The sequence below is a fragment of the Engystomops pustulosus genome, chromosome 7 (assembly GCF_040894005.1).
Source record: "Engystomops pustulosus chromosome 7, aEngPut4.maternal, whole genome shotgun sequence".
Taxonomy (NCBI): domain Eukaryota; kingdom Metazoa; phylum Chordata; class Amphibia; order Anura; family Leptodactylidae; genus Engystomops; species Engystomops pustulosus.
In genome coordinates this window covers 138,492,187-138,517,946 of record NC_092417.1, presented here as the reverse complement: position 1 = coordinate 138,517,946, position 25,760 = coordinate 138,492,187, and the positions used below count along the sequence as shown (strand labels likewise).

Below are 25,760 nucleotides of genomic sequence, written 5' to 3'. Positions count from 1 at the left end.
TGAGGGCACTCGGGCAGGAAGGTGAACCCGCTCTATAATTAGACAGTTGGCTCACACATGAGGCTGTGGAATCCAGACAGTGTGCATGAGACCATTGAAATGAATGGGGCTGTTTTAGAAAACAGCAAGCACAAGGTGAATGTGGCCTTCTAAAGCCTCCGAACCCGCGGTTGGGGTATTAAGAGTTGTCCTTAAAACATGTTGGAACAAGATGTCCTTATCTTGAAGCCATCATACGTTAGAGTCTCATCTGTTGTAAATTGCAAAAGACTTGCAGCGGACACAATTCTCGGTGTTAAACCACAGGCTTCTCTTTATAAAACTAAAAGTAGAGATAAAGTTCTTTGGGTTTTTTTTATTAGCAACATCCTGTTAAGGAGGAAACTGCAGCTAGAGAGATGCTGCTGAGGTGTGTGCACGGTTTTGGGATTAACCCTTAGCTCTACACGCCATGTACAAGCTCTTATAAGGCTTCAGCCTCTGTTTATGTATCAACATATTACATTTTGTTGCTTGATATTTTGCTTTACTTCTATTATTCTTTTGTTGTGATGCTTCTTAGCTTTTATTACTTCAGTGAAACATAGAGGGATGGAACAAATCTGCCGTTTTGGTTTGCAGATTTTGTGTTTCCATGGTTCCAGCCTACTCTGTCGCCCCTCCTTCTATCGGATGACAGCGTCATGAACAGTTATAGTGAAATGACACATTACTTTGTGATGACTTTGCAGTAGACCCCTTAAAAAGGCGATATGCACTGCTCAGTAACATGTAATTCAGATCAGGTTGTATTTTCTTTCTTTTTTTCCCCTCCCCCTTGTACATTGTAGATGTCACTGTGTATAGCGGAGGGGAGGTGACCTGTAATATTCACCTGTGTGATTGTTTAATAGAGTTGTACCTTTCATTGCAATTTTGGCACAATGATACATGGGATAACTGAAAAGTGGTCTCTACAGGACAAGAAGTGTTGGCTATTGGAAGGGCCCAATCACCAGGGTGTAAACCGCAATGTTTAGTGTTTTTTTTTTTTTTTAACGTTATGGATATTGGGGTGGCAAATTGTGAGAAAAATAGCACCATTTAAAAATATTTGCTACTTTGTTTTTATGTTTTTATCCCTGCTTTCCAATATGATTTGTCTCCATTGATGTAACTGCATTGCAGTAAGTTTTGGCGGTAGTTGTATTTTAATGGCATAATTAAGTGTTCCCAGTAGTGGAAAGGCAATTTAAAAAAAAAAAAAGGACTGTCACCAGATTTTATTCCATGTCCTTTACCATTTATGTAAATTTATTTCCATTTTACCTTTGGAGATTTTTTTTTTCATTTTAAAGTAATTTGAAAATGAGCAGAGAATAGACATATTTTGCCTGAAATGAGTCACATTTAGAAATTGCAGGGTAATGTCACTTCAGACGCCCCTATATTAGATTCTGTAGTACAATGAAACCTGCTTTTGGTGTCATGTTAAATATAGGAATCTCCTCTACAGAAGCAGAGTACAGGCAGTTAGAGAAATAGGTGGGAACTGGATCTTTATCTGCAGCTTACATTTCACCTACGTCTTTAACTACTTGAGTCTCTGGTTCTGTAGCTCATAGAACCAGAGAAACCATATATCTGAAGCAATCTGAGCTGTAAATTGATTTTATGAAGTTAAGGAGGTGGAGAGTTTAACACTGAAGTCAAGCTCTCCCTGCCTCAGAATACCCCATTCACTGTAATTTATGGTCCTGCATCCACAGACATCATTGATCAGATCTGCTGAAGTCTGGGCCATGTCAATCACAGGGGACAAGGTGTTCAGAGGTGGGGGGAGCTTGACTTCAGTTTCAAATTCTCCGCCTTCCTGACTTTATACAACCAACAACTGACTTCAAAGTCGATTTTCTTGATGATGCCGCTAACATGGGCCATGAAACAAACATGTTCAGCTGGTTGACAACTTTCTGGTAATAGAATTTCTGATGAAAGGTACCCTGTTAAAGTTATACTATCTCTTTTAAGGTTTCAGGCATTTAGGTTTTTTATTTTTTTTATTTTGTTGCTGATCTATTTATCATATTTAAAATTGGTAGAAAATACTTGGTATTGAATGCAGCACCATGGGGGTTAAAGATCCAGGAAGTGGGTAGTCTCTGATCCTAGAGGTTGTCTGCTGTACAAAAAAAAGCAGTTTCTAAATCCATTCTGTATGGGGAGTGGGTTTAGAGAAAAATTATAATTTTTCTTCAAAAATTCATTGACTTTAAAGCAAATCTACCATCCAAATCAAACATGGCCTCCTTCATTCTACAATCAACTTTTAAAATTATGCTAACGAGCCTGAAGGGCTAAGTGGGGGCGGTACTCTAAGACTATGGCTCGTGAAAGTTGTCTTTATGTCAGTCCCAACCCTAGTGACATGCTTGGATTGTGGTGTCCAGTACAGGGAAAGGTTTTATTTATTTTTTAAATGTACATATACAATTGTCCTTTTATTACAGCCTGTCGGAATACATCATTGTTTTGGAGAGCGCCAGTTGGGGAAAAAAAAAAAACCTTTTATGACAACTACAAAGACTGAATATGGCAAAGAAAAGGACATCCAGAGTTCAGGATGGAGATTATCATGACATTATTATTCATTCCTGTGTTCAGAATGTACTTGGCAATGAACTAACCACAAAGTATGTTCTTTCCTTAATTTTAAGCACAAAATCAACTTTTTTTTTTTCTTTTTCAACCAATTGTTCTGAAGTTAAGTTGCAAATAGGATTTGGAGCAGCATCGCAAAGACTTTTATTAGTGTTGGTACTTAGTTCTTAAAGGTGCCACCTTCTTTTTATTGTAGGTCTCTACCGGGTTGTCTTTTTGGGCAGGAAACCCCCCTTTAATATTTTGTATTGGTGGAATATTATGATAATGAGTACCAAATGATGGAGCTTTCTTCTCTCAAAATATCTAGTTTATATTGACACATTTTAGGAGAATGTATCTGTTGTGTGTGAAATGTTACATGTAAACTTGGGTGCAAGGGATGATTAAGACTCTCATGGGCCCTGGGCTGTATGAAAATTGTTGGGCCATCCGCCAATTAGTTTTTTTTAATAGATTTGCATTTACTATCTATATATGGTACCAGAACCAAGCTTCTTGGGAAGGGAGGAGGGGTCCTTCTTTTTGCTTGGAGTTCTGCGGTTTAAGGACCTTCAAGAGTCCTATACATATGTGTTGAGAGCTGGCACACATGTATGAGTATTTTGTGGTTGGAGGTTCCTCTCTTTATTAAATCTTACTTTTTGGGTGAAAAAGTGCAAACTCGCTTTATTTTCAGGAGTGCTGCCTCCTTATCACTTGTATTTGATTGTGCGGCATAGTTGCTTCTACAGAAGTCTAGGACCTGTCTCCAAAGTATACGCTGCTGCTCCACTTTTAGAGAGGTATGCTAGAATTAGAATTCTCCACTGAAACTAGAGACTGTCTTTTATGGGAAAATTACCAATGGATAAATAAAAATTATATTTATTTCCTATATTCGCTCTGTCATGATCGCCATCTCTTCTCTGTGGTGTAACTAGCTGATAGACAACTGGCTGCAGCAGGATTGTTAACCCCTGTCCGTCAGTGGACATCAACCAGTGATTCCTAAGGGATTAAAGTTATTAAAACTTAATTAAAAACTAAGAAATTAATTAAAATATCAAATAAATGTATAGTTAGACGCCTCCACTTCCAGCACCCACATCCCTATTACTACTCACTGGAATTTATCTCTGCAGACAGGACAAAGAAGACAACTATCTGCAGCAGGAGCCTACAACTGGTCTTTGTCTATAATAGCCTCAGGATAATTAAAGGAAACCTACCAGTTAGAATGGCAGGGGTAAGCTGTAAGTACCGAGAACCAGCTCAGGGTGAGCTGGTGCCGGTACTTACTTTCGTTAGTGTTATAAACCGCGGTATCGCGGTTTTAACACTTTTTAAACTTTAGAGCAGCAGAGGCTTCGGCGCTGCTTGCGCACGATCCTGCACGCACTTACATAGGAAATAGCGTAGATGTTGCGCGCGCACTGTCGCGCGCAGCGCCGAAGCCTCTCCTGTTCTAAAGTTTAAAAAGTGTTAAAACCGAGATACCGCGGTTTATAACACTAACGAAAGTAAGTACCGGCACCAGCTCACCCTGAGCTGGTGCTCGGTACTTACAGCTTACCCCTGCCATTCTAAATGGTAGGTTTCCTTTAAAGGAAATCTACCACCAGGATGAAGGATTGTAAACCAAGCACTCTTACATGTTGTTGTGTGCCCCCTATGGCAGGATCCACTCTTTTAGCTTATTTCCTTGTTATTACAAAAAAGGCTTTAGAAACAATTATGCAAATGAGCCAGAGGAGCCAGGCATAATTAACAGCTATGAGCAGATCCTGGCAGAGGAGTCACACACCAGCATGTAAGTAGGCTTTGTTTACAATCCTTCATCCTGGTGGTAGATTTCCTTTTAGTACTTTAAGTACTGTCCACCATCTACCATCAAAATCCATTCTGGTGAACCAGGGGTACTTACTCACTGTGACTATGGTAATCTTCTTATATTTATCCATGGCCTCAACTTTTACTAATGAGCCACAGGCATTACCAGAGCCTCTCTGTGCTATAACTTCAAAGGTTGTTACACTGTCTGTCCCTCCCCCTCCTGACTCGGTACCCCCTTCCTCCACAATTATAAATAGATTAATACAGTCACAGTGCCTTGATCTATGAGTAAGTGTCCCTGTTTTGTTATGCTGGATTTTGATGGTAGATTTCTTTTAAATGGACAAATCACCTAGTCTAGGTTTGTTTTTGCACTTGGCCACATGTTGTAATAACTTGTAAGCTTTTTATTCTTCAACTTAGTTCACTCCTTCGCTCAGCAAGTTCCTTCAGACCTTCCAATATTAATAGTGGTAAAAATAGCGCAGCAGCCTGTGTCATTTTTTTTTCCAACTATAAATAACGGAATCATAACCAGAGGTTGAAGTTCAAAAAATAATCTCCTGCCATCCCGTTCAGATGTAACCGCAGACCTGCAGATCCGCTGTGGTTCACTCTGGGGCTCGAGATGCATAGACCATAGCCATCGGACACAATCCACAGCCAACGGCGCTCGTGGGTAGCTCCAGGGATCTCTTCCAACGCAAATACTTTATTGAAATAAAAGAAGATTTGTACATTCAACACTATGTAAAAAGTCAGGTCATGCGTTTCGATGCCTACTGTCTTACTCATGATCCTGCACACATAATAATCATTGTGATTTATACCATACCGCCAATACGTCGCTTACTAGAAAGGTGAGTATCGGCCCCCTGTTATCACATGACTTCCCCCGGGACGGACATCCCCTCTACGTGAAGTATTCATTCAGGTAAGTATTAAAAGCTGAATACAGAAATAAAAATATTGTATTAACTATATCAAAATGTGCAATGGAATACACATACAGAAACAAAGAAATGCCGATGTTACAAATGTAATTGAAATCCAGTTGCATACACACACATACACATCATTTGACCACTGTAATTTTATGATGGGCACAACCTATAGTACATATATTAGTAAGTAAGGATGAGATCCAATCTCTTATTTAATCCTAATGGAAATCTGGTTTCAAACATGGAAATCCAGTGTGTTTCACAATTGTATCATTTTCTTTTCACCTCCTGCTTTTTTTTTCACCGGCTGCTTGCTGACAGCATTGTGTGTGACGATGGCGGCGTTCACACTGTGCTGTCAGCATGCGGCCCACAGAGCATCGCCAAAGATAGAAGAGGATGTGTGGGGGGCGTTGAAAAGTTGGGTACAGTGTTTGTTTGTTTTCTTATAGCTTGGGCATACTAGGGCAGGGGACTGGCTGACTGATGGCTATATACTGGGGGGCACGAGGCTGCTGGCTTTATACTGGGGGGCACGAGGCTGCTGGCTATATACTGGGGGGCACGAGGCTGCTGGCTATATACTGGGGGGCACGAGGCTGCTGGCTATATACTGGGGGGCACGAGGCTGCTGGCTATATACTGGGGGGCAGGGGCTGTTGGCTGTATACTGGGGAGCAGGGGCTGGCAGGCTATATATTGGGGTCAGCAGGCTGGCAGGCTATACACTTGAGGGCAAGGGCTGGCCAGCTACCAGCTATTGGTTATATAATGGGGAGTCGGCCTGGATGGCTATATACTGGGGGGGCTGGTTAGCTATATGCTGGGGGGAAGGGGACTGGCTAGCTGTATACTGGGGGGGCTGGTTAGCTATATACTGGGGGGAAGGGGACTGGCTAGCTATATACTGGGTGGAGACTGAACAATGCATTTCCCACCCTAGTCTTATACTCAAGTTTTCCCAGTTTTTTGTGTTAAAATTGGGTAACTCTGCTTATATACGAGTATATACAGTAACTAATGCATCCAGTATCTGTAGCTCTGAGATGCAATATTGTCATTCTCATGGGAAAAAGAATTTAAAAGAATTATAAAAAAAAATAAAGCCTCAAACTTTCTGTTTTCCATTACTTAATGTTTAACAAGCATCAAATAAGGAACTTCTGGCTTGTCTCCCATGTTCTTCAGCTCTAAATATACATGGATTTGCTTCTCTTTTTTAATGTGTGTGTTTATTTTTAGCCAACATTTAAAATAAAGATGAATATTTGAGGCCATAGTTTGTCGTCTTTTATAGAAAGGTTTCTAGAATTAGAATTTTCCACTGATACAGGAGACTGTAGGGGAACATTATAAATGGATGAAAAAAATTATAAAGACAAAAATGCTACATGAATCTTTACAACCAATTTTTGAAATGTTCTCAATGCATTTAAAACAAGAAAAGATGAACCAATCCAACAGAAGAGAAGACCTCATTCTTATCTGCAAATTCAATGGTTGTCTCACCTCTGCTTATCCAATATACTTAGAATCTGCAAAAACTGCTATTATGCTACTTGTGGTCACATACCATTTTTTGTGCCATTCCATATAGCTGCTTCCGAACGCTTACTGCAGTTTTTTCCTGGTCAGATCAGATAGTAGGCTCATTGCTGCAAGACCCTAAAATAATCCTTTGTTTTCTTCTCAAATTTTAATTTTGTTTCCATTTAGGGCGCCCTGAGGTTCCTTCAGAGCTCCAGGATTGTCTCTATACGACTGCTACTCACCGATTCTCTTATGGACAGCAATAAAAACAGGTATGAGACGCATTCAGTGTATTACAGGATAGTTGTAAAAATGTAGAATTCTTCAATAGGGTGACTTTTAAATGACATATATGAAAGAGAAGCGAACTATACAAAATAGAGAAATCTTTGAAATGTCATTCAACTCCAGCACAGCTGCTCTGGTCCCGTAGTGATGACCACTGTAGCCAAGCCCTGTCCCCAGTGGTCATGTGTGCATGTACAGTATGCGACTCCTGAGGTTATACCAGTTATGAGTGTGCCATCGTTACTGCAGATTACCATAATGGTAACAGGCCATTGAATCACTGTTATCAGTGATCTGTATACAGAGACCTGCAGAGAGGATGCATACAGAACCTTCCCTGCAGTCTCTCACTGTATACAGGGGCTGCTCTGGCTACAAGATTGGGCTGTCACATAGACAGCTCAATCTTGTTCATGGCTCTATGTGCACAATCGCACACAGCCTTGGGGATGGGCGGAGCTACTCACTGCTCCAGCCCAGGGCCGATGTAAAACGTCACATGACTTTCCATCGGAGCCACCAGATGGCTCCTCAGGAGAGGAGGGGGCGGCACTATTGTGGGTGTTGCCGAGTGGTGTAGGCGCGAGCTTGCGAGCCTAGCACCCAGCCAGCAGAAAACCACCAAGCATATTTATACGTATGGTGGTTTTTTTGAGGTGGTAAATTAGTCTTTACAAGCGTCATAGACAGTTGTAGAGGCGTTATTGCGATCTCTTGGTTAAAGGAAGTGATGGACCAGTGGGAGTACCTAACTACTGAGGTATGGAGCCTTCTAGTTGGGTCTTGTGTTGCAACCAAGGATCCCCAAGTTGCAGATCTCGTTCATTTTAGTTATCCATCTAGCATTTGTGGGGGAAACTTGGCTAGTAGATGTGGGATCAGGTTGGTTTTGATGGGGGACTTGGTCTGGCTAGTAGCACCATGTCTAATTCTTTATTTTGCATTTCTGGGAAAAACCCTTGTTCTAGAAAAAGCAAAACTCTGTAGTCTAGGGATACTCAGTGGAAAAGGCCTTGTTCCCTAGTGCCTTTTGGTCATGTTTTAGATGTTGTAACACACACAAATTATTGAGCGTATAGTCAGTAGTTTTCATTCAAGTTTATAGTTTTAGTATCATTTTGTTACTTTTTTTTAATGAAGTAATTAAGCTCTAGCATGCATATATTACTGGAGACTTATTATTAAAAATGTAAGGTAGTGTGGGTCTTGTGATCGATGTGCCATAAATGTGGGCGGGGTGTAAGTAGGAGAGGCAGGACTCCAAAACTGAATGGGGCACCCCTCCCACTTCAGAAAATGATCAAATTTGTATACTCACACATATATACACTTATGCGCTGATATATACATTTATACACAGATTGCTAGTCCTGTCGTCTTGCTATCCTTTCCCTCTCCCCTGACATTTCTTACCTGAGCTGCTGATTCTTGCTGTGTCCTATGGAAGATGTGACCTGTTATATCCATATTATGCTGTACAATGTGCAGTATAACATGTATATTATGGTGCACATCATTCATTTTTTAGTGTGTCAGGTTGGATTCCGGGGCCCCTGACACTGAGGGCCCCATAGTGACTGCTACCGCTGTAGTTACGCCCCTGGATGTGGGACTGTTCCTCCAAAGACAAAGCAGAGAACTACTCCATACGCACCAGGCAGCGCCATCACAGAGAATAGAGCAAACCTGTGCACTGGAGTCATTGGATGACTCCTGTTGTCCTGATTACTAGTGTTGGCAGTGGCCAGACCCACAGCAGTGGACGGGGGATCATTCTTAATGACACCAGAGCTTTGTAAAGCATAAATTATCACCTCCCTTTTCTTTTGCTTAAAACAATTCCTTAATTACCTCTGGATGTCACGAATTTCATTTTCCAACCACATTGTCTACATACACGAAGTATACTGAGAATGCTGTTGTACGTGTGCCCAAAGATATACATGGTCTTCTGTGCGTTACACATTGCTGTTAGACGTAAGAGTCAGATTTTTGTGGTTTTAGCATCTCTTTTAACCCATTTGATGGGGACGGTTACATCATGAGAATTCTATTCTGCACAATAAGCACAAATGAGATGAAAGTCAGTCTGTTTATGTCTCTACCCCTTCTGATGGCCATAAAAGACTGTCACATCGCGAATCATCCCACACACATTTCTGTCCGGTGATTCATTCTGTCCACTACCCCCCCCCCCCCCCCTTTCAAAGTCTGGTCCTGCTTAACGATTCACATGTAAGGATGCTGGACAGGCCATGAAGAGCCAAGTTCTTCTAACTACCCTGTTCTAAAGTTCTAATATCCTTCTGGAATACTTCCGTATATAAATGTGGTTCATGAAACTGTTCTTCTATATTCCATGATGAGTAATGTTGCTGCAATAAGGAGGCCTCTGACGGCTTGACACATATACTCCCATCGTGAGCTTTTTCTGTATTCACATCACCTACCTGTGTATGCTTCCAGATCTGTCTTCACATCTTGTACTAGACTAGACAGTCTTTTTTTTTTTTTTTTTTTGCTTCTTTTTTAACAGCAGAAACAGATGGTGCAGTTGGCAATTTACTCTTAAAGGGGTTATGCCCTGGGGAAAAATACATAGTGTGTAAAAAAAAATGTGAAAGAAACACCATTTCCCCACCTGTCCCAACACTTGTTTCCATCTCAGAACATAGAAGAAGAAAGAAAAGAAAGAGACAAAGGGTGCTCAATGTACAGATTACTCCAAACAATCGATAGATTTCTGGTAGGTGTGAGTGGCTACTCACTTTCTTGTGTTGTGCAGGGTAGCACAACATGCTTCACAACTTAATAGAATTTCTGGTCCTCTGCTTGGGGGGAGTAGCTCTGTATAATACCAACACCGAATACACAAGAAGTGGTCGTTCGGTGAGGGCTTCCTGGTTGAATCCCCTGTAGGTCCCTTAGGAATGGGCTCGATACCATGAATTAATAAACACTAATTTATTGTGTTTAAAAGCTGATATAAAACCAGTCTAATGTACTAAAACATCCGTTCCAGATTCAAAATGTGTTTTGCTTCAGAAACTTTTAAATGTTTTAGTACACTAGACTGGTATTATATCAGATTTTAGACACCGTTAAATGGTGTTTATTAATTCATGGTATCCTTGGGGATCTACGGGAGATTCAACCAGGATGCCCTCAATAGTTAGTTATCTCAATAGGGATTTTTCAATAGGTTGAAGTGGGAGCAGTTGCCCAAAATATGTCCCCAATGTGCAAAACCATTGATCGTATCTTAGACTGGTGTCTTTTTCTAACCTTATTTACTATCAAGTCCAAACTACAAAATTTATATCGCTTTGATCCAAAAGAAGGCAAAAACCCTTGATCCCCGACACCTTTTACAGTTACATAGAAGAAACCATTTTTTACCTTCTATTTGTCATTAGAATTGCCTTTCCATATTATTTCAAAATGGCCCGATTGGATATTTTAAGTGGGTATCGGTGAGAAATGACCCCTTTTCTTGTAAGCATATCTTACTTAGAACTTGTGGTTGGTCCTTGCTATTGCTGTTTTACTATACTTGCATAGTGTGGCACCCAAAAGCTAGGATCTTGGGATCAAATTTTGGCAATTCTTACATATTTCCAAAGCAAACACATCAGTTCTCTTCTACCAGTTGAGTAAGACTGGTCTTTTAAAGATAAGACTGATGGCAGTCATAGCGATGCCCACTGCGAGTGTTACCCAGACTCTTCTTCATGGCTGCTCACAACCTCTGGTATTCCTAATAATCTTACATGTATACCAGCTTGGCTCAGGCAGCTTCTTAGTCCTGCAATACATTACCACATCATGAAGCTGTACTTCATCTTAGTCTTCAGTATTTCTCAGCCTCCTGGGATCGTCTTTTAACTTTACTATAGACCTCATAATTCAAGTCACGGCCGGACATGTTCCTGGAACAGGCAATGAAGTGTGTGCCTGAAAACATGACCTCAGCCACCTCATCCTTTGTGTTGCTGTAATGGATTTCTGATTTAGAGAGATACTCAAAGACACAATTGCATTGTCTAATCCGGAATAAATCAGAATTTGAGCCTTGGTGGATGGATCCACAATCTAGGCTGTGCCGAAATGTCCACACAAGTTTATTTTATGTCACAACCCGGGTGTGGAGAGAAACGTTTAGGTAACTTTTTTTTGTTGTTGTGTTTTGTTTGCAATTTTAAAAAAAAAAATTTTTATGATTTGTCTTTTGTATATGTTTTGTTACATAACATTTCTACTTTTACATTGTTCTTTCAATAATGACAATTGTTGATGTCGAGTTGTATATAATAGAGTTGCACTTGTTTCAATACAGAAATATCACTTTCTAGTGGAGATGTAAAGAAGATTTGTCTTTCTATAAATTTCAGGTCCGGTGTCGTGTGTAAGTGTTCATGTATTAAAAAGTTCTTCCACTGTGGAGCGAGAAAGGAGCCTAGCAACAAAATGTTTGCAGTGTTTAGAGGCTGCCCCTCCTTGAAGAAATCACAGCATAGCATGGTTACATGTTAGACCACATCTGCTGAGCTGTTTCCACTTAGTCTGCTCCACAAGCCGAGGTTTGAGGACAGTGACCTTTTCTAGTGGGAGAAAAAAAAAACTCAATCCCCAACAACAAAGGGACAATGAGCCTCAATGGGCCATTTTGTCCTATTAAGCATATCTGAGTTCCCCACACATAACACCATGACAGTAGGTATTTCAAGGGTTAATGATTCGGAGCCAGGGTGTTTAGACATTAAATAAAATGTCTTTCCTGGTCTGAGGTTTGTGGATTCTTCATTGTGATGAATTACAGATTGGGAGAAAAAGCGAACTTGGGAAACGTCCAAACCACTGTGTATATTAGACGTTTGCAAGCGGCAGCTCGATGTATTGGCATCTATGGAAAGCATAGACCGGCCATGATGTCAGTATTTGCAGAGATGGTTTAAAAGAGCATCATTTCATCTCAGAAGTCTGGATCCTTTTTTTTTCCTACTCTATCTGTACATACAGAAAAAAGGGTGGGGAAAAAGTGTAGCCACTGGGCTTTGACACCCGTTTTCTGTGTCTAAATTCTGATGAAGACTGTGCCTTATTCTGAATTAAGTCCCTTGTGGCAAGCCATGTGTCAAGTATTTTTAACCATTTTCCATAACTCCAATATAGATATACAGTGCTTTCTTTTTTGTGAGAGAGGGTGTATGTCTATATTCCTGTTGGCTTAATAAACCTTTGTTTGATTTATACCATGTGTTTTATACCATTTGTTACTTTTTTGTTAGTTTTGGTGATTTACAGTTATATTCGGTTTGGGACTATTTTTACAAATATTTAAGACCAAGTTTACTTTATAGTGGGGTAAAGGGCTATTATAACAAGTGGTCTTGATAAATGCCCACCAAAGTATAACAATAGATGAGATTTTACTACATCGTATTCATTCACAGTATGTGCGGATCACTTGTGATTGGATGAATTTGGCAAGTGGCCATAAAGCAGCCTCTTTAAAGAACCTCATCTAAAATTGAAGCCCATCAGCTACCTATATTGGTCTAATCATCATCTGTCCATACACCTACATATATGGCTTTTTTTATTCTGAAATACTATTACAAATTTTATCACACCTTGCCTGCTGATTATGCAAATGGAGGTCCGATCTATGGGAGTTCTCCAGCTTATGCATGAGGCTGTATGCCGGACACTCCCCCTTTTCTTCACTCCCATTGTTTTGTGCGCCATGCTTTGATCTCGGCCGCGGTGGGCGGTAGATGGAAGTGCTGGGTGTCACCAACCTAGGTAATGAGCGAAAATATAAATAAATCCCGGGTTACGTTCCAGGAATAATTTTGTCAGCGGGAAGATGGCCACCTGGGAAATACATAGGCATGGCACAGTGGGTCGATGAGTTCTGTTTATTATACCTGTTCCTGATGACAAGTGTTATTTTAAGAAATTTGGAAAACCACCCTTCCTTATTTTGTTGTAGTTTTTTTGTTAGAGGGTTTTGTCACCTACCAAATGTTGGGTGGTTGTAGTCAATTATTTGTTTTTGGGAATTGTATGCAAAATGATTCTATTATCTAGTTACATTTGGTTAATTTTGGTTTGCCTTTAATAAACACTGCATTTAGTTTTTTTATATTTATGTTTTATGTTTGTTCTGTGAATCTCCTGCCCTTTGCAGGATAAAGAACCCAGTGATCAGTAAATCCAGAATTGTATCTCATCAGCGTTAACATTCTCAACAATCAGTGTTTCAGTTGAGTGTCTACAAACATATTAGAAATGTTCAGCAAACCTTTTAATGCTATAAATAAGTTTAAAGTGCATCTACCACCAAGATGAAGGATTGTAAACCAAGAAAAAAAAGGTTCAAACAATTATGCAAATGATCTAGAGGAGCTCCAGGCTCCGTTAACACCTATGGAGCTCGGAGCCCCTCAGGCACATTTGCATAATTTTTTTTGTGTGAAAACCAGCTGATAAGAAGCTAAAAGAAGAGTGGATCCTGCCAGAGGGGACACACACCAGCATGTAAGTATGCTTGGTTTACAGTCCTTCATCCTGGTGGTAGATGTCCTTTAACGCACTTGGGGGTGCACACCGGATGTTTTTTCATTGCTCTTACAGGCGCAAAAGGCCCAAGGAAAAGTAAATAAAAAAGCAAGCCAAAATAAGGCTACAGGTGCATTGATGATTGGCTGAAGGGAAAAGTTTTCTCTGGAAGTAAAGGTAGATAAAATGTCACAAGAAAGGCCAATCATTGCATGTTTGTCATACAGATTTTGTTGGATTTCAGCCTATGCTCCCCATGCATTGTGCTGTAGATTTTCTGTCAGGATTTTGCAGACTTGAGGTCCATAATTGAGTATATTTGTAACAATGGGAGCAGTATTATACATGCATTGTGGACCTATATATTTATAAATGGATAACATGGTGTTTATTCTTGTTTTCAGGCTCTGACATGAAGAAAGACATAGAGGCTTTAATAGCACAGGAAAGAGCCGACATAATCAGCAAATATGAGCGGGTATGTGCAGATTCTTAATAAAAAAAATTTCTCGTAGCTTTTCTTAAAGGAAATTTATGTTGGGATTTTAATTTCATTCACACTGCTGGGCAGCTCCCACTAGGGCGAATATGGGAAAATGTTCTTTAGGAGTGAAAGGAAGATGCATAATTTATAAAATGATTTTTTAACTTTATGTAAATTAGGCACAATTGCTTTGCGGGCCGTAACCAGAGCCCCTTTAGGCTATGACTATTACACGTCCCAAAGCACTTGTGGCTGCCTCCCCTTCCTGTTCCCTCTCTGTGCCAGAAATATTGTTACAACCATGATTATCGTACTCGCTGCTGACACAGGGGGGCACATTTACTAAGGGTCTGTGGACCGCGATTCTGTTGGGTTTCTCGACTATTTCTGTTCTGCGCTGAATCGCACAGGGGATTGTGTCGCACGCGATCGGATTATGGCACATCGGCGCTGGCTTTCGTGCAAAACAAATCAGGGGGCGTGGCCGTCGGACAAACCGTGGAATTTAAAATTCACCATCTTCTTCCCGGTGCATGTAAGTGCTGATCTTGCGACACAATTTGAACTCCAGCAGACCTGGAGGAAGCGACACATGTAGGAAATCGGGTGCACGCTGTAAGTCAATCGTGGCAGCTCCGAATCCTCTTCGGACATTCCTGATCGGCAGACGCAACGGGACGGTAAGTAGATGTGCACCAAGATGTCTTCAGACAGTAGGAGGGGAAAAGAGTAGAGGGAGACGGTAACCTTCGTTTACATAAGGTTAAAAGATAATTTTATAAGTATTTTATCCTCCTAACCCTCCTAATAGACATATTGCCTATATTGATGTCACTGGAAGCTATGCAGCATGAAGAATAATAAGGTTCAAATCTTGTGGTGAATTTCCTTAAAATAAGCCTTTCTTGACAATAGAAGCCCTAGGCATTTCCACCATGCTGGTATCGGAGTGGGCTCATTTCGGCACCGATTTGTTTTTTTTAGTTTGTCTAGTGAATGTGGTCATAGAGGAGGGGGAAATAAAACCCTCCCACACACTGATCAGCTTACTTTATAGCTGCATTTAAGAGACAGTCATATATTGTAGATGTGTATCTCCTACCAGTTTGGATAATTTACGATGGGGCATGTCATGATAAAGAGTGGCCCAATTTTTTAAAATTTATTTCGGGATGAGAAAAAAGAAAACCAATTGCCCAACTCTAGGGGTCAGGAAGGAAATCATTCTTGTCAAGATTGCCTTTGCCTGCAACCTTTTAGAAGCGTAGTGTGGCTTAAAGGCCGTGTAATCTTTCCTTTTTCCCCACCCTGGAAAATGTATTTGCATAGTCTAGCAATAAATACGCCACTGTTCACTTTTGGGCATTCTACAGGCCACTTGGCATTGTGCTTCATGTTCTTAAGTGTGTGTCTGAGTGTTTTAAATTCTTGAAAGTGTCATTGATAAAGCTTTGCGCTCTTGGATGGTTTGCATTCTTGTGGAGTGATATGTAATCTGGTGGAAATAATGTGGCAGCAGTTTGCAGAGGAGGGACACATTTTTGTATAAAAGGGGTTGCCCAAGATTAGAAACCCATGAGAGCTTTCTTTCAGAACCAGCGCCACACCTGTCCATGGGTTACCTTGGGTATTGCGGCTTGGCTCCATTGAAGTTAATATTAATAATCATACACAACCTATGGACAGAAGTGGCTCTGTATGTTAGAAAGTGACCTATTATCTGATTAAAAATTACTATTTTCTTTTTAGTTTTATTTAATGTAAAAACAAATTTAAGCAACTTTGCAAGTAGACCTAGAAAGGATATTCTCATGTAGTATATGACATATGTATACAGCAGGGGGCTTTCACTATGGGGTTTCCTCCATGTTTGTGGAGCTCTCACCACCTGTTCTCCTCCTCGTCCCATTTATTAGTGGTCGGTACCAGAAAAACTGATTTTCTGCCGACTCCACTTTGAAAAGGGCCGTGGTTTCCGAAGTCTGGAAACTCCACCACAAATACATTTCTCTCTAATTTTTCTGGCGCTTGAAAGTGGGGCAAGTAGACCAAAATAAAATGATCTGGGCATGTGAATACCCAAACCTCTGAATGGAATAATGGGGTTGCCTGGAATAAGCCAATAGGCCCTTTTCACAGCATTTAGATTCCTGCTTCCCTCCATTCTTGTATCAAATTTGGACTGGACAAGCTGTCGGATCAAGTCAGCCATGTATGGTGTGGCTTAATTTGCCACTGCAGAGCCTACTATGCAGCCTGCCCAGAAAATTCTGATTGCTGCACAGATTTGTAGCGCTCCGGACAGAAAATGGTCCAAGTGCCAGAAATATTAACTGGTAAGCGCCACAAAATGTAATTAATGTCATTACAGACAGTCGGAAACCAAACCAGCAGAGGGAGTGACACTTTTTATAAATGTCCCCCATAATACATAATAGATGTGGGTCCCAACTTTGGAACCTGCTCCCATATTGAAAGCAGCCCGGCCGGATGCAGAATTGGCCACAGGTGTATGACCACTCTCCATCCAATCTATTGAAGCTTGTAAAATAGCTAGCAAATAGGCATGTACTTATAACATACCATCAATAAGAACACCCCCTTAAAATGCTGGGGTGGGTACCTATGTGTACCAATGGTTCCTGACTTCGCATAAATCTTGTGTGTAGTCTGATGTTGCAGTGGTTTGTGCCTTCTAGAACCCTAACTTATTTAGGGGTACACATAACTGCTGTAGTCCGTAACCATAAGATGCAGCTGTACGGCTGCATAGGAGCTGTATACCCATTTGATTACTCTCCCTTTATTTTTTCCAGGGAAGGCAGCCAGGAGCTGAAATTGACCCATGGGAAGATGCTGATTTTGCGTTGTACAAGGTTACTGACAGATTTGGATTCTTGCAGTAAGTACAACCCAATTTTTGGTTTCTGTTATCTTTATCACACTTGTTTAACTAGCGCATATTGCATTGTGCAGCCTGTGACCGCTGTCAGAACAGGACATCTCTATGCAAGGTCCATGTATGTGTTAAACCCCACCCAGGGGTGAATCTAAACTCTCTGATGCCTGAGGCGAGTTATAGAGTGCACCCAGTCTGCCCCATTCAGTAGTAATATATCAGGTTGTGTGTTTTTAAGTGGCAGGACCTGCCTTGTAACAGATAACTGAGCCCCTGATTCTACCCCCAGAATAAACTTTCCCTGTTTTAAATGAATTAGTATCACCAAAATTATTTATATTTGCCAGATGCCAGAATAATGAGAGAAAATTCATTTTAAAAATTTGTTACACTTTATGTGGGCATCTTCTTCTTTTTGTACTCACATGAGCTTCATTAGACACCCATAATATTATATTTGAAATGTAGGTTCCCTTTAAGGATAACAAAGTCAATGTTTTGTAGTGGCAATTACACAAAGCCCTGATTTGTTACAAAGCTGCAAAGGCAGGAGCGAGTAAGGCGCCCTATAAACAGGTCTCAGTTACACCAGTTCTGTCAGGAGGAATTGGCCCAAATTATTGGGAGAAGCTTCTGGAAGGAGATCCAATGTTTTGACCCTAGTCATACGGTATAAGGGCAATGGTACCAAATACTAATGAAACGCTTGTACTTTTGACTTTGCAGAAAGTTATAAGAATGGCATCCACAGGTTTGGATGCTTGCAGAGACATGGCATGGTCATATGGGTAGTCCCAAATTATTTAAAGGCAGAAGAATCCTTGTATATGTAAAATAAAAATGCCTTTAAAAAATCTCTTTCTCGTTATTCTGGCATTTGGCAAATCTAAATAATATTGGTAATTCTAGCTGACCTAAAACAGGAAGATTTTATTCTGCTTTCATTCAGATTATGAGAAAAATGGGCACCCCATCTGCATCTGTCAGACACTTTGGGGGAATTTGTAGCATATACCCATCTAATATGAAAAAAAGAAAATATGTGGCACCTGATTCTAATGGTTTAATGTTGTCCTCACAGCAACTGATGGATTTGTTTCTTATTTTATGTAGTGAGCAAGAATTGCCTTCACGCACCGCTGCTGAGGAAAAGGTAGGGGAGTACCAAAATCCTTCACTTAGTAATTAAAAGAAAAAAATTTAAAAAATAAAAAGTTTCCACTACGCTGCCGGCCGCACACCCCCTTGACATTCTTCCATGCCTACTTGGTGTGGAGGTGGCATAAGGGGACATCATGATTATTACAGGCGCCAGAGAAGTGGTGTACAAGCCCAGATAAATGTCGCCCCTTATGTATATGATGCTATCCCTATACATAAAAACCTAATAATTTGAAGTGTAACTTTTCTCCTTCTACTATAAGCAGTGTAGAGATGGAATATTGCAAAGCACTGTTAATGTACTTCTATTGTTTTATATGATCCGTGGCATTTTATGGTTCGTTTAAGCTCTTATGATCTGGCTCTTGCAGTTTTATACTAAATATATTCGAGTATAAGCTGAGGTGCCTAATTTTACCACAAAAAACAGGGAAAACTTATTGACTTGCGTGTAAGCCTAGGGTAAGAAACGCAGCTTTTTTAATGTTATGTCCAGCAGCAGAGCCCCCCTTAATAAGACGAGTTAAACGCAGAGTATACTTGAGTATATATGGTATTTCATTATCTCATTTATTGTTTTCAAACCTTTAGCAAAAACTGCAGGAAATTGAGCGCGTCGACAAATGGCTGAAGATGTTAAAGAAGTGGACGAAGTACAGGAATAGTGAAAAGGTGTGTGCAGTTTTGCTGCCATGATGGAGGCAATGATGAACTGTAACTGGACCCTCCCCCATAGCCCCAGCATCGGCTTGCCCATACAGGTGGACCACAACTGGTAAATCACATGTGGTCCATATGGCAGAGCCTCAATGTGTATGAAATTTATATGAAAAGTTGAGATTATTGTGATATTATGTGATAATTGAGGGCATGGAGGGTCTCGGATATGAGGAAAGATTAAAACAACTAGATTTCTTTAATTTGGAGGCGACTTAGAGGGGACATGATTACTTTATATAAATATATAAATGGTCCATATAAAAAATATGGTGGAAAGTTGTTCCAGGTTAAATCAAATCAAAAGACCAGGGGGCAAAATAAGGTTTAATCACTATAGACGACACTGTGAGAACTGTCAGTTTGTGGAATAGCCTGCCTCAGGCGCTGGTCACAGCAGGAACAGCAGAGAGCTTCAAGAAGGGTCTAGATGCCTTTTTGAAGGTTATGTTATATAGAATTGTTTCCCCTAATTCCCTTCCTCATCCAACCCCTTCCCTTCCGTGGTTAAACTTGATGGACATGTGTCTTTTTTTTCAACTGTATAAACTATGTAACTATACTCAAACCTCTTATGCTCAACTATACATTGCTAGGTCAAGTTTTTTTAAATTTAGCTTTTGTTGTCTTTTTAGATGTTCCGCAGAGTTTATAAAGGAATTCCTCTGCAAGTTAGAGGACAGGTGTGGTCACTGCTTTTGGATGTTGAGATGATGAAGTCTGAGAATGAGGGTAAATGTGAGGTATGTTCCTTTAATGTCTGATTTGTTTTAGAAGAAAATTTTATATAGGTTTTGTTGTGTTTTAATACATTTTCAAAAATGAAACAAATATGTACGGGAAAAAAAAAGATTCGCCATCTTCCGACGCTAATAACTTTTTCATACTTTGGTGTAAGCAACGGTACAAGGACCATATCAATAAAGCGATGCAGAATTTTTAATAGAAGTGTACAGGCGGTCCCCTACTTAATAACACCATACTTACAGACGACAGCCTTAGGCTACAAAGATCAGATGTAACAGTTATCAACGGTGTCTGCAATGAAGCTTTATTGTTATATTCTTCAATTGCCTTTGCTTTTATAATCTCTAGAAAATGAAAGAGCTGGCCAAAATGTATTCAGCTGAAATCAAACAGATCGATTTGGATGTGAACCGAACATTCCGAAATCATATTATGTTCAGGGAGCGGTACGGGGTCAAGTGAGTACCAACTCCATAATGATGTAACGTTGTAGAAAGTGGGATTTTTACCAGAAATATTTCATATATACTCGAGTATAAGCCGACCCAAGTATAAGCCGAGACTCCTAATTTCAACACAAAAAAACTGGGAAAGCCCATTGACTCAAGCCGAGGGTGGGAAATGCATTGGTCACAGCCTCCTAGTATATAGCCAGCAAGACCTCTGTAGTACATAGCCTGCAAGCCCCCTCTAGTATACAGCCTGCCCAGCCCCTGTAGTTTATAGCCTGCCCAGCCCCTGTAGTTTATAGCCTGCCCAGTCTGTCTCCGATTCTGCCTCAGGTCCTTTGGTTCTCTTTGGATTCTTCCGCTCCTCTTTGGGTCTTGTTACTCAAGTAACAACCTCGACATTGGGCTTTAAAGGTCTGAGCCTATTTTGTTAAAAATGTCAGTATGTTACAACTTGCAGAAACACTAGTATGCATTAAAAATCCACTTCTTGTCACATTGGGTGTTTTTTATGTAAATCCTTGCATACCAGTATACGACTGATCATCTGACTGGTTTCTCTACAGTTTGTAATTGCTCTCCAATTGTTGTATGGTGAGTGGCATAGCAGCTCGATATGTTGTCTTGGGATTCACCATTTGCATTGTAAATATGTTGGACCCAAAAAAGTGCACAATGCTTATTGACTGTGTATCTTTTTTCTCTGCAGGCAGAGGGCCCTGTTTGATGTATTATCAGCGTACTCTGTCTACAATACTGTAAGTCTGTAATAGAAATATATACAAAATATATACAAATTATGATCAGTTTTTCAGCAAGCACATAAGGCGCATACCAATAGGCAATAAGCAAGGAATGCCTGCTCCACAGGGTGATGGAAACGGGCTTCTAACAGAAGTTACTTAGTCTATGCTGTAGTTTCTCACTATTGGTGTCATAGTTACTCCATTTGGTTGCACTGTGATAGTTAAAGAAAATCTACCATCTAAATCCATCATAAGTCAGGGGCACTTAATTATAGATCAATGCGCTGTGATTGTGGTAATCTTCTTATATTTGTTATCTATGTCCTCTTTCCTTCTAAAACACTTGTTTAAACTTAATGAGTCTGAGGGACTCTGGTGGGTGTTACTAGAGCCCCTCAGCGCTGCCCCATCACACGCTGTTACAATGAGCGGAACATGTCTTACCCTCCCCCTGCTCTCTCCTTAAAAAGCTTGTTTTAGAAGGAAGGAGGTCAATGATAACAAAGTAAAGAAGGTTACCACAGGATTTATGAGTAACGGTGCATGCACACAGCCAGTTGGGCACACGTCGGGCGTGATAGAAAGGAAGAGAAGCGAGCACAGGACGTACTGAGCTTGGGCGCCACAGACACCTATGGGGGACGTAACCTCCAGTAGTCTCCCCTATCAATAAATAGCCTACCCCTCACTAATGAAATGTCCAGTCGCGTGCAACTCTCGGTTGAAGTGTACAGCCCCCTCAAAAAAATTAACTTGGTGCTAACCCCCAGTGTCCTCTTTTCCCTGCATTTCCCCGGGCATGTCTATGTGCTCTGCCCGTGCCTATGTCACCAGGCGGGACACCGCAGTGTCATAGTAGAAGATGGGGCAGGAGAGAGCACCGGAGGGAGAGTTTTTTTTAATATACCGTATTTTCTGGACGCTGGGACAGGGTGAGAAGAAGAGGAATGGGGGAAGTATGTGTGTGTGTGTGTGTGTGTGTGTGTGTGTGTATAGGTGAGCTGTGTGTGTGTGTATAGGTGAGCAGTGTGTGTATAGATAGATGAGCTGTGTGTGTGTGTGTGTATAGGTGAGCAGTGTGTGTATAGGTGAGCTGTGTATGTGTGTATAGGTGAGCTGAGTGAGTGTGCGTATAGGTGAGCTGAGTGAGTGTGCGTATAGGTGAGCTGAGTGAGTGTGCGTATAGGTGAGGTGAGTGAGTGTGCGTATAGGTGAGGTGAGTGAGTGTGCGTATAGGTGAGGTGAGTGAGTGTGCGTATAGGTGAGGTGAGTGAGTGTGCGTATAGGTGAGGTGAGTGAGTGTGCGTATAGGTGAGCTGAGTGAGTGTGCGTATAGGTGAGCTGAGTGAGTGTGCGTATAGGTGAGCTGAGTGAGTGTGCGTATAGGTGAGCTGAGTGAGTGTGCGTATAGGTGAGCTGAGTGAGTGTGCGTATAGGTGAGCTGAGTGAGTGTGCGTATAGGTGAGCTGAGTGAGTGTGCGTATAGGTGAGCTGAGTGAGTGTGCGTATAGGTGAGCTGAGTGAGTGTGCGTATAGGTGAGCTGAGTGAGTGTGCGTATAGGTGAGCTGTGTGAGTGTGCGTATAGGTGAGCTGTGTGAGTGTGCGTATAGGTGAGCTGTGTGTGTAAATGTATGTCTGTGTGCGCTGTGCTTTAGTGCAACCGACAGAAATATTTTAATTGGTGTAAAATATATTTTTCCTTTTTTTGGAAGCCTAAATCTGGGGTGCGTCTTATAGTAAGAAGCGTCTTATAGTCCGAAAAATACGGTACTCGTGTAAAAGCCATGTGGGGCTTTTTCAGCACAATTGTGCTGAAAAACATGGCTTATAACAAGTATTTACGGTAAGTCTTAGACTAGATTCCAAAGTCAGTCTTGTGTCCCTGTTCAATTAAGACCTCTGGAAGCAAACTCACCAGTTTGGCACCCTTTCTTTCAGCCATGCAACCCTTGTGTTTTTGTGTCCATCAAAGATGGTGGTCTTCTATTCCCCCTCACCAGAATTCAGACAACCCTTGACCCCTTGAGTTATTTGCCCCGCTAATGTCATTCCTAGGATGGAATTCTGCACAGGTTCTAGCTTTCTCAAGTCAAGCCCCTTAATTTTAAAAGCATAAGTTTTCCCATTTTGGGAAGTGCCCCTTCTCCTATGGCTTTTATGTAAGTCCTGGGTACCATGGTCTCATCCATAGATATTTTTCATAATGCAATGACATGCTTTCCATTCCTTATTGCATGTACTGTTGGGTCAAAGTCCTTTTGAATGTCCCAAACTCCATCTCTTGTCAGTCGATCAATGCTGCCTCTCCTCATCTATATCTCAGGGCAGGGTATTGCTTTCATGCTATGGATCACTTTGATGCATGTAAACCTATAGGTTGCATGAGAAGTATTCCAGACTGGGTCCAAGGCCATTTTGGGTGCCTATAATTAATCACTGCTTGATGAATCGGATAGCTATTGTGAGGCCTGCTGTGCTAAGGGATAGAGTCCTCTTTCCAAGTCACCATCATTCCAGTCTCCCTATTGGTTCTTCAGATGTGCATTTTTTTTTACAATTTGCACACATTCACATCATCAGAAATATCTCAGAGTGAGAAGTTGCTGTAGGACACTAGTTCTTCTAGAGGTTTCTTTTTAGCCACCCCTGGGGACTACTTTAGTATTTTTTGTTGCTTTTGTCGCTTGTTGAGTTCATTGGGGAACACTGCACTCATCCACTTTTTCAAGTTTCATTAATACATAAAAATATTACATAAAATCAATAGTTTTTATGTGACAAGGTAATCCTCAGAGCTACCAAATCTCTGCTGCTATCACACTTCATAACTTTAATCCATGTTGAATGCTACAAATCTGAGGCCTGAATTGCTCAGACATCAGTACATTCTGTATTTGGAAGGGTTTATCTTCTGAAGTTTTGTACCGGCACCATGGTTTCTCCACTGCATGTGCGATTCAGAAATGAAAGTTTTGTGGGATTGATTTTGAGTGGGCAACAAGGAGGTGTCCTAGGTGACTTGAAAATGGTTACGCAAAGAAATAAAGCTATGGAAATAATCTTACCGAATATTCAGCAGCGATAAACAAAGTAATTTGCTTCCCAGCAGAACACATCAATGTCTTACGTACTGCGCGCTTGAGACTAATGATACTGTGCGTTATCTCCACAGGAAGTAAGTTATTGTCAGGGGATGAGTCAAATCGCAGCTGTGCTGCTCATGTATCTCAACGAAGAAGATGCTTTCTGGGCCCTCGCTCAACTCTTAACCAACCAAAGGCATGCCATGCATGGTGAGATCACGTGCGTCTTTCTCCTTTACAGAATTTACAGTGTTTTTCTCTTAACTCTAAAAATCCTTTATTTTATCTTTTTCATAGTATTAAATGAACCAATTACTGTAGATAAAGGTCAACTCTTTTACGTCTACTTTGTGAAATCAATTGTCCCTCTCCATTATAGGAGTAGAAAAACAAAATTAAAGCTTGAATGGTTCTTTCACACAATGGACACACATGGACCCTATTGAGTTTTATAGTGGAGGCTGTCACATTCCATCATTTAACCTTACATAATAGGAGAGCTTTCCATTTTAAAGTGTATTAATAAAATGTTATAAATCAATAGTGTAGATGATACTACTTAAGGTAAACTTTGTAACATACTTTATTGAAGGAAATCTACCATCAAAATCAAGCATGATAAACCAGGGACACTTACTCATAGATCCAGGCATCGTGACTTTGGTACTCTTCTTAATAGTACAGGCAGTCCCTGGGTTACGTACAAGATAGGTTCCATATTTTATCATTGTAGATCCAGACAAAAAAAAAAATTTGTCCCAGTGACAATTGATTTTCACATTTTTTTGCTGTAATGGGACCAAGGATTATACAAAAAACCTCATTACAGACACCTTACAGCTGATCATTGCAGTCTGACACTATATTCAAGTGTTCAAAGAGCTTCACCAGAGGTCACAGTGGGCAGAGGGGTCCGTATTTAACTAGGGGTCGTCTCTAAGTCGTGTGTCCTTAAGTAAGGGACCACCTGTAAAAGTAATTTTCATTTATATAGCGCCATCATATTCTGTAGCACTTCACATATCATAGGGGGCATATACAAATAAAATGAGACATAACAAAGTAATAACTTAGTCATATGGAGCAATTGGAATGAGGGACCTGCTTGCAAGAGTTTGCAGTCTATGAGGATGAAGTGGGAGACGCAAGCGATTTAAAGAATGGCTGGATTATTATACAACCTCTGATAAGGGAACACAATAAAATAATTTCATGAATAAAAATTCTGCTGGCTAGTCTGATAGCCTGGGGTAGGGCATTCCAGAGAATTGGTGCAGCTAAGGAGATGTCCCGGAGATGTGAGAGGTTTGAATTAAGGAAGAGAATAATCTAAGATTACTGGATTGAAGAGCACAGGTTAAACGGATTTTAGAGATGTTTCTGAGATGCATGCGGCAAGGAGAGGTCACAGTCCAGCGCCACCCTGAGACAGTGGGTCTGCTGCATTATGGTCATCCCATAGACCGAGATAGAGAGGTCAGGGTTAGCTTGGTTAGTAGATGGTGGAAAGACAAGAAGATCAGACTTGGAAAGATTAAGTTTCAAGAACGGAGGACATGAGAGACCATCACTATTGTTCTGGATTAAGGCAGGGGTGATGTTACGTGCAGAAGTTAATAGCTGGGTATCATCAGCATAAAAAGGATACTGAAAACCAAATCTGCTAATGGTTTATCCAGTGGGGGCAGTATA

The 25,760-nt window shown here is 40.8% G+C and overlaps 1 protein-coding gene across 2 annotated transcripts in view; it reads left to right on the top strand.

The window, feature by feature from the left end:
- Positions 1 to 25,760, top strand: part of LOC140070911 (uncharacterized) — a 56,955-nt gene that overhangs the window by 17,918 nt on the left and 13,277 nt on the right. The window contains exons 1-10 of one of the 2 annotated variants that reach the window (XM_072117976.1): positions 2,513 to 2,672; positions 7,116 to 7,201; positions 14,186 to 14,259; positions 17,082 to 17,167; positions 18,278 to 18,317; positions 18,917 to 18,997; positions 19,678 to 19,785; positions 20,138 to 20,247; positions 20,948 to 20,996; positions 24,158 to 24,278. In XM_072117976.1, coding sequence (XP_071974077.1) covers positions 14,194 to 14,259; positions 17,082 to 17,167; positions 18,278 to 18,317; positions 18,917 to 18,997; positions 19,678 to 19,785; positions 20,138 to 20,247; positions 20,948 to 20,996; positions 24,158 to 24,278 — 661 coding nt within the window. In that variant the 5' untranslated portion in view covers positions 2,513 to 2,672; positions 7,116 to 7,201; positions 14,186 to 14,193. Of the gene's footprint in view, positions 1 to 2,512; positions 2,673 to 7,115; positions 7,202 to 14,185; positions 14,260 to 17,081; positions 17,168 to 18,277; positions 18,318 to 18,916; positions 18,998 to 19,677; positions 19,786 to 20,137; positions 20,248 to 20,947; positions 20,997 to 24,157; positions 24,279 to 25,760 lie in introns of those variants that run through there. The other variant, XM_072117975.1, reaches the window with a different exon arrangement.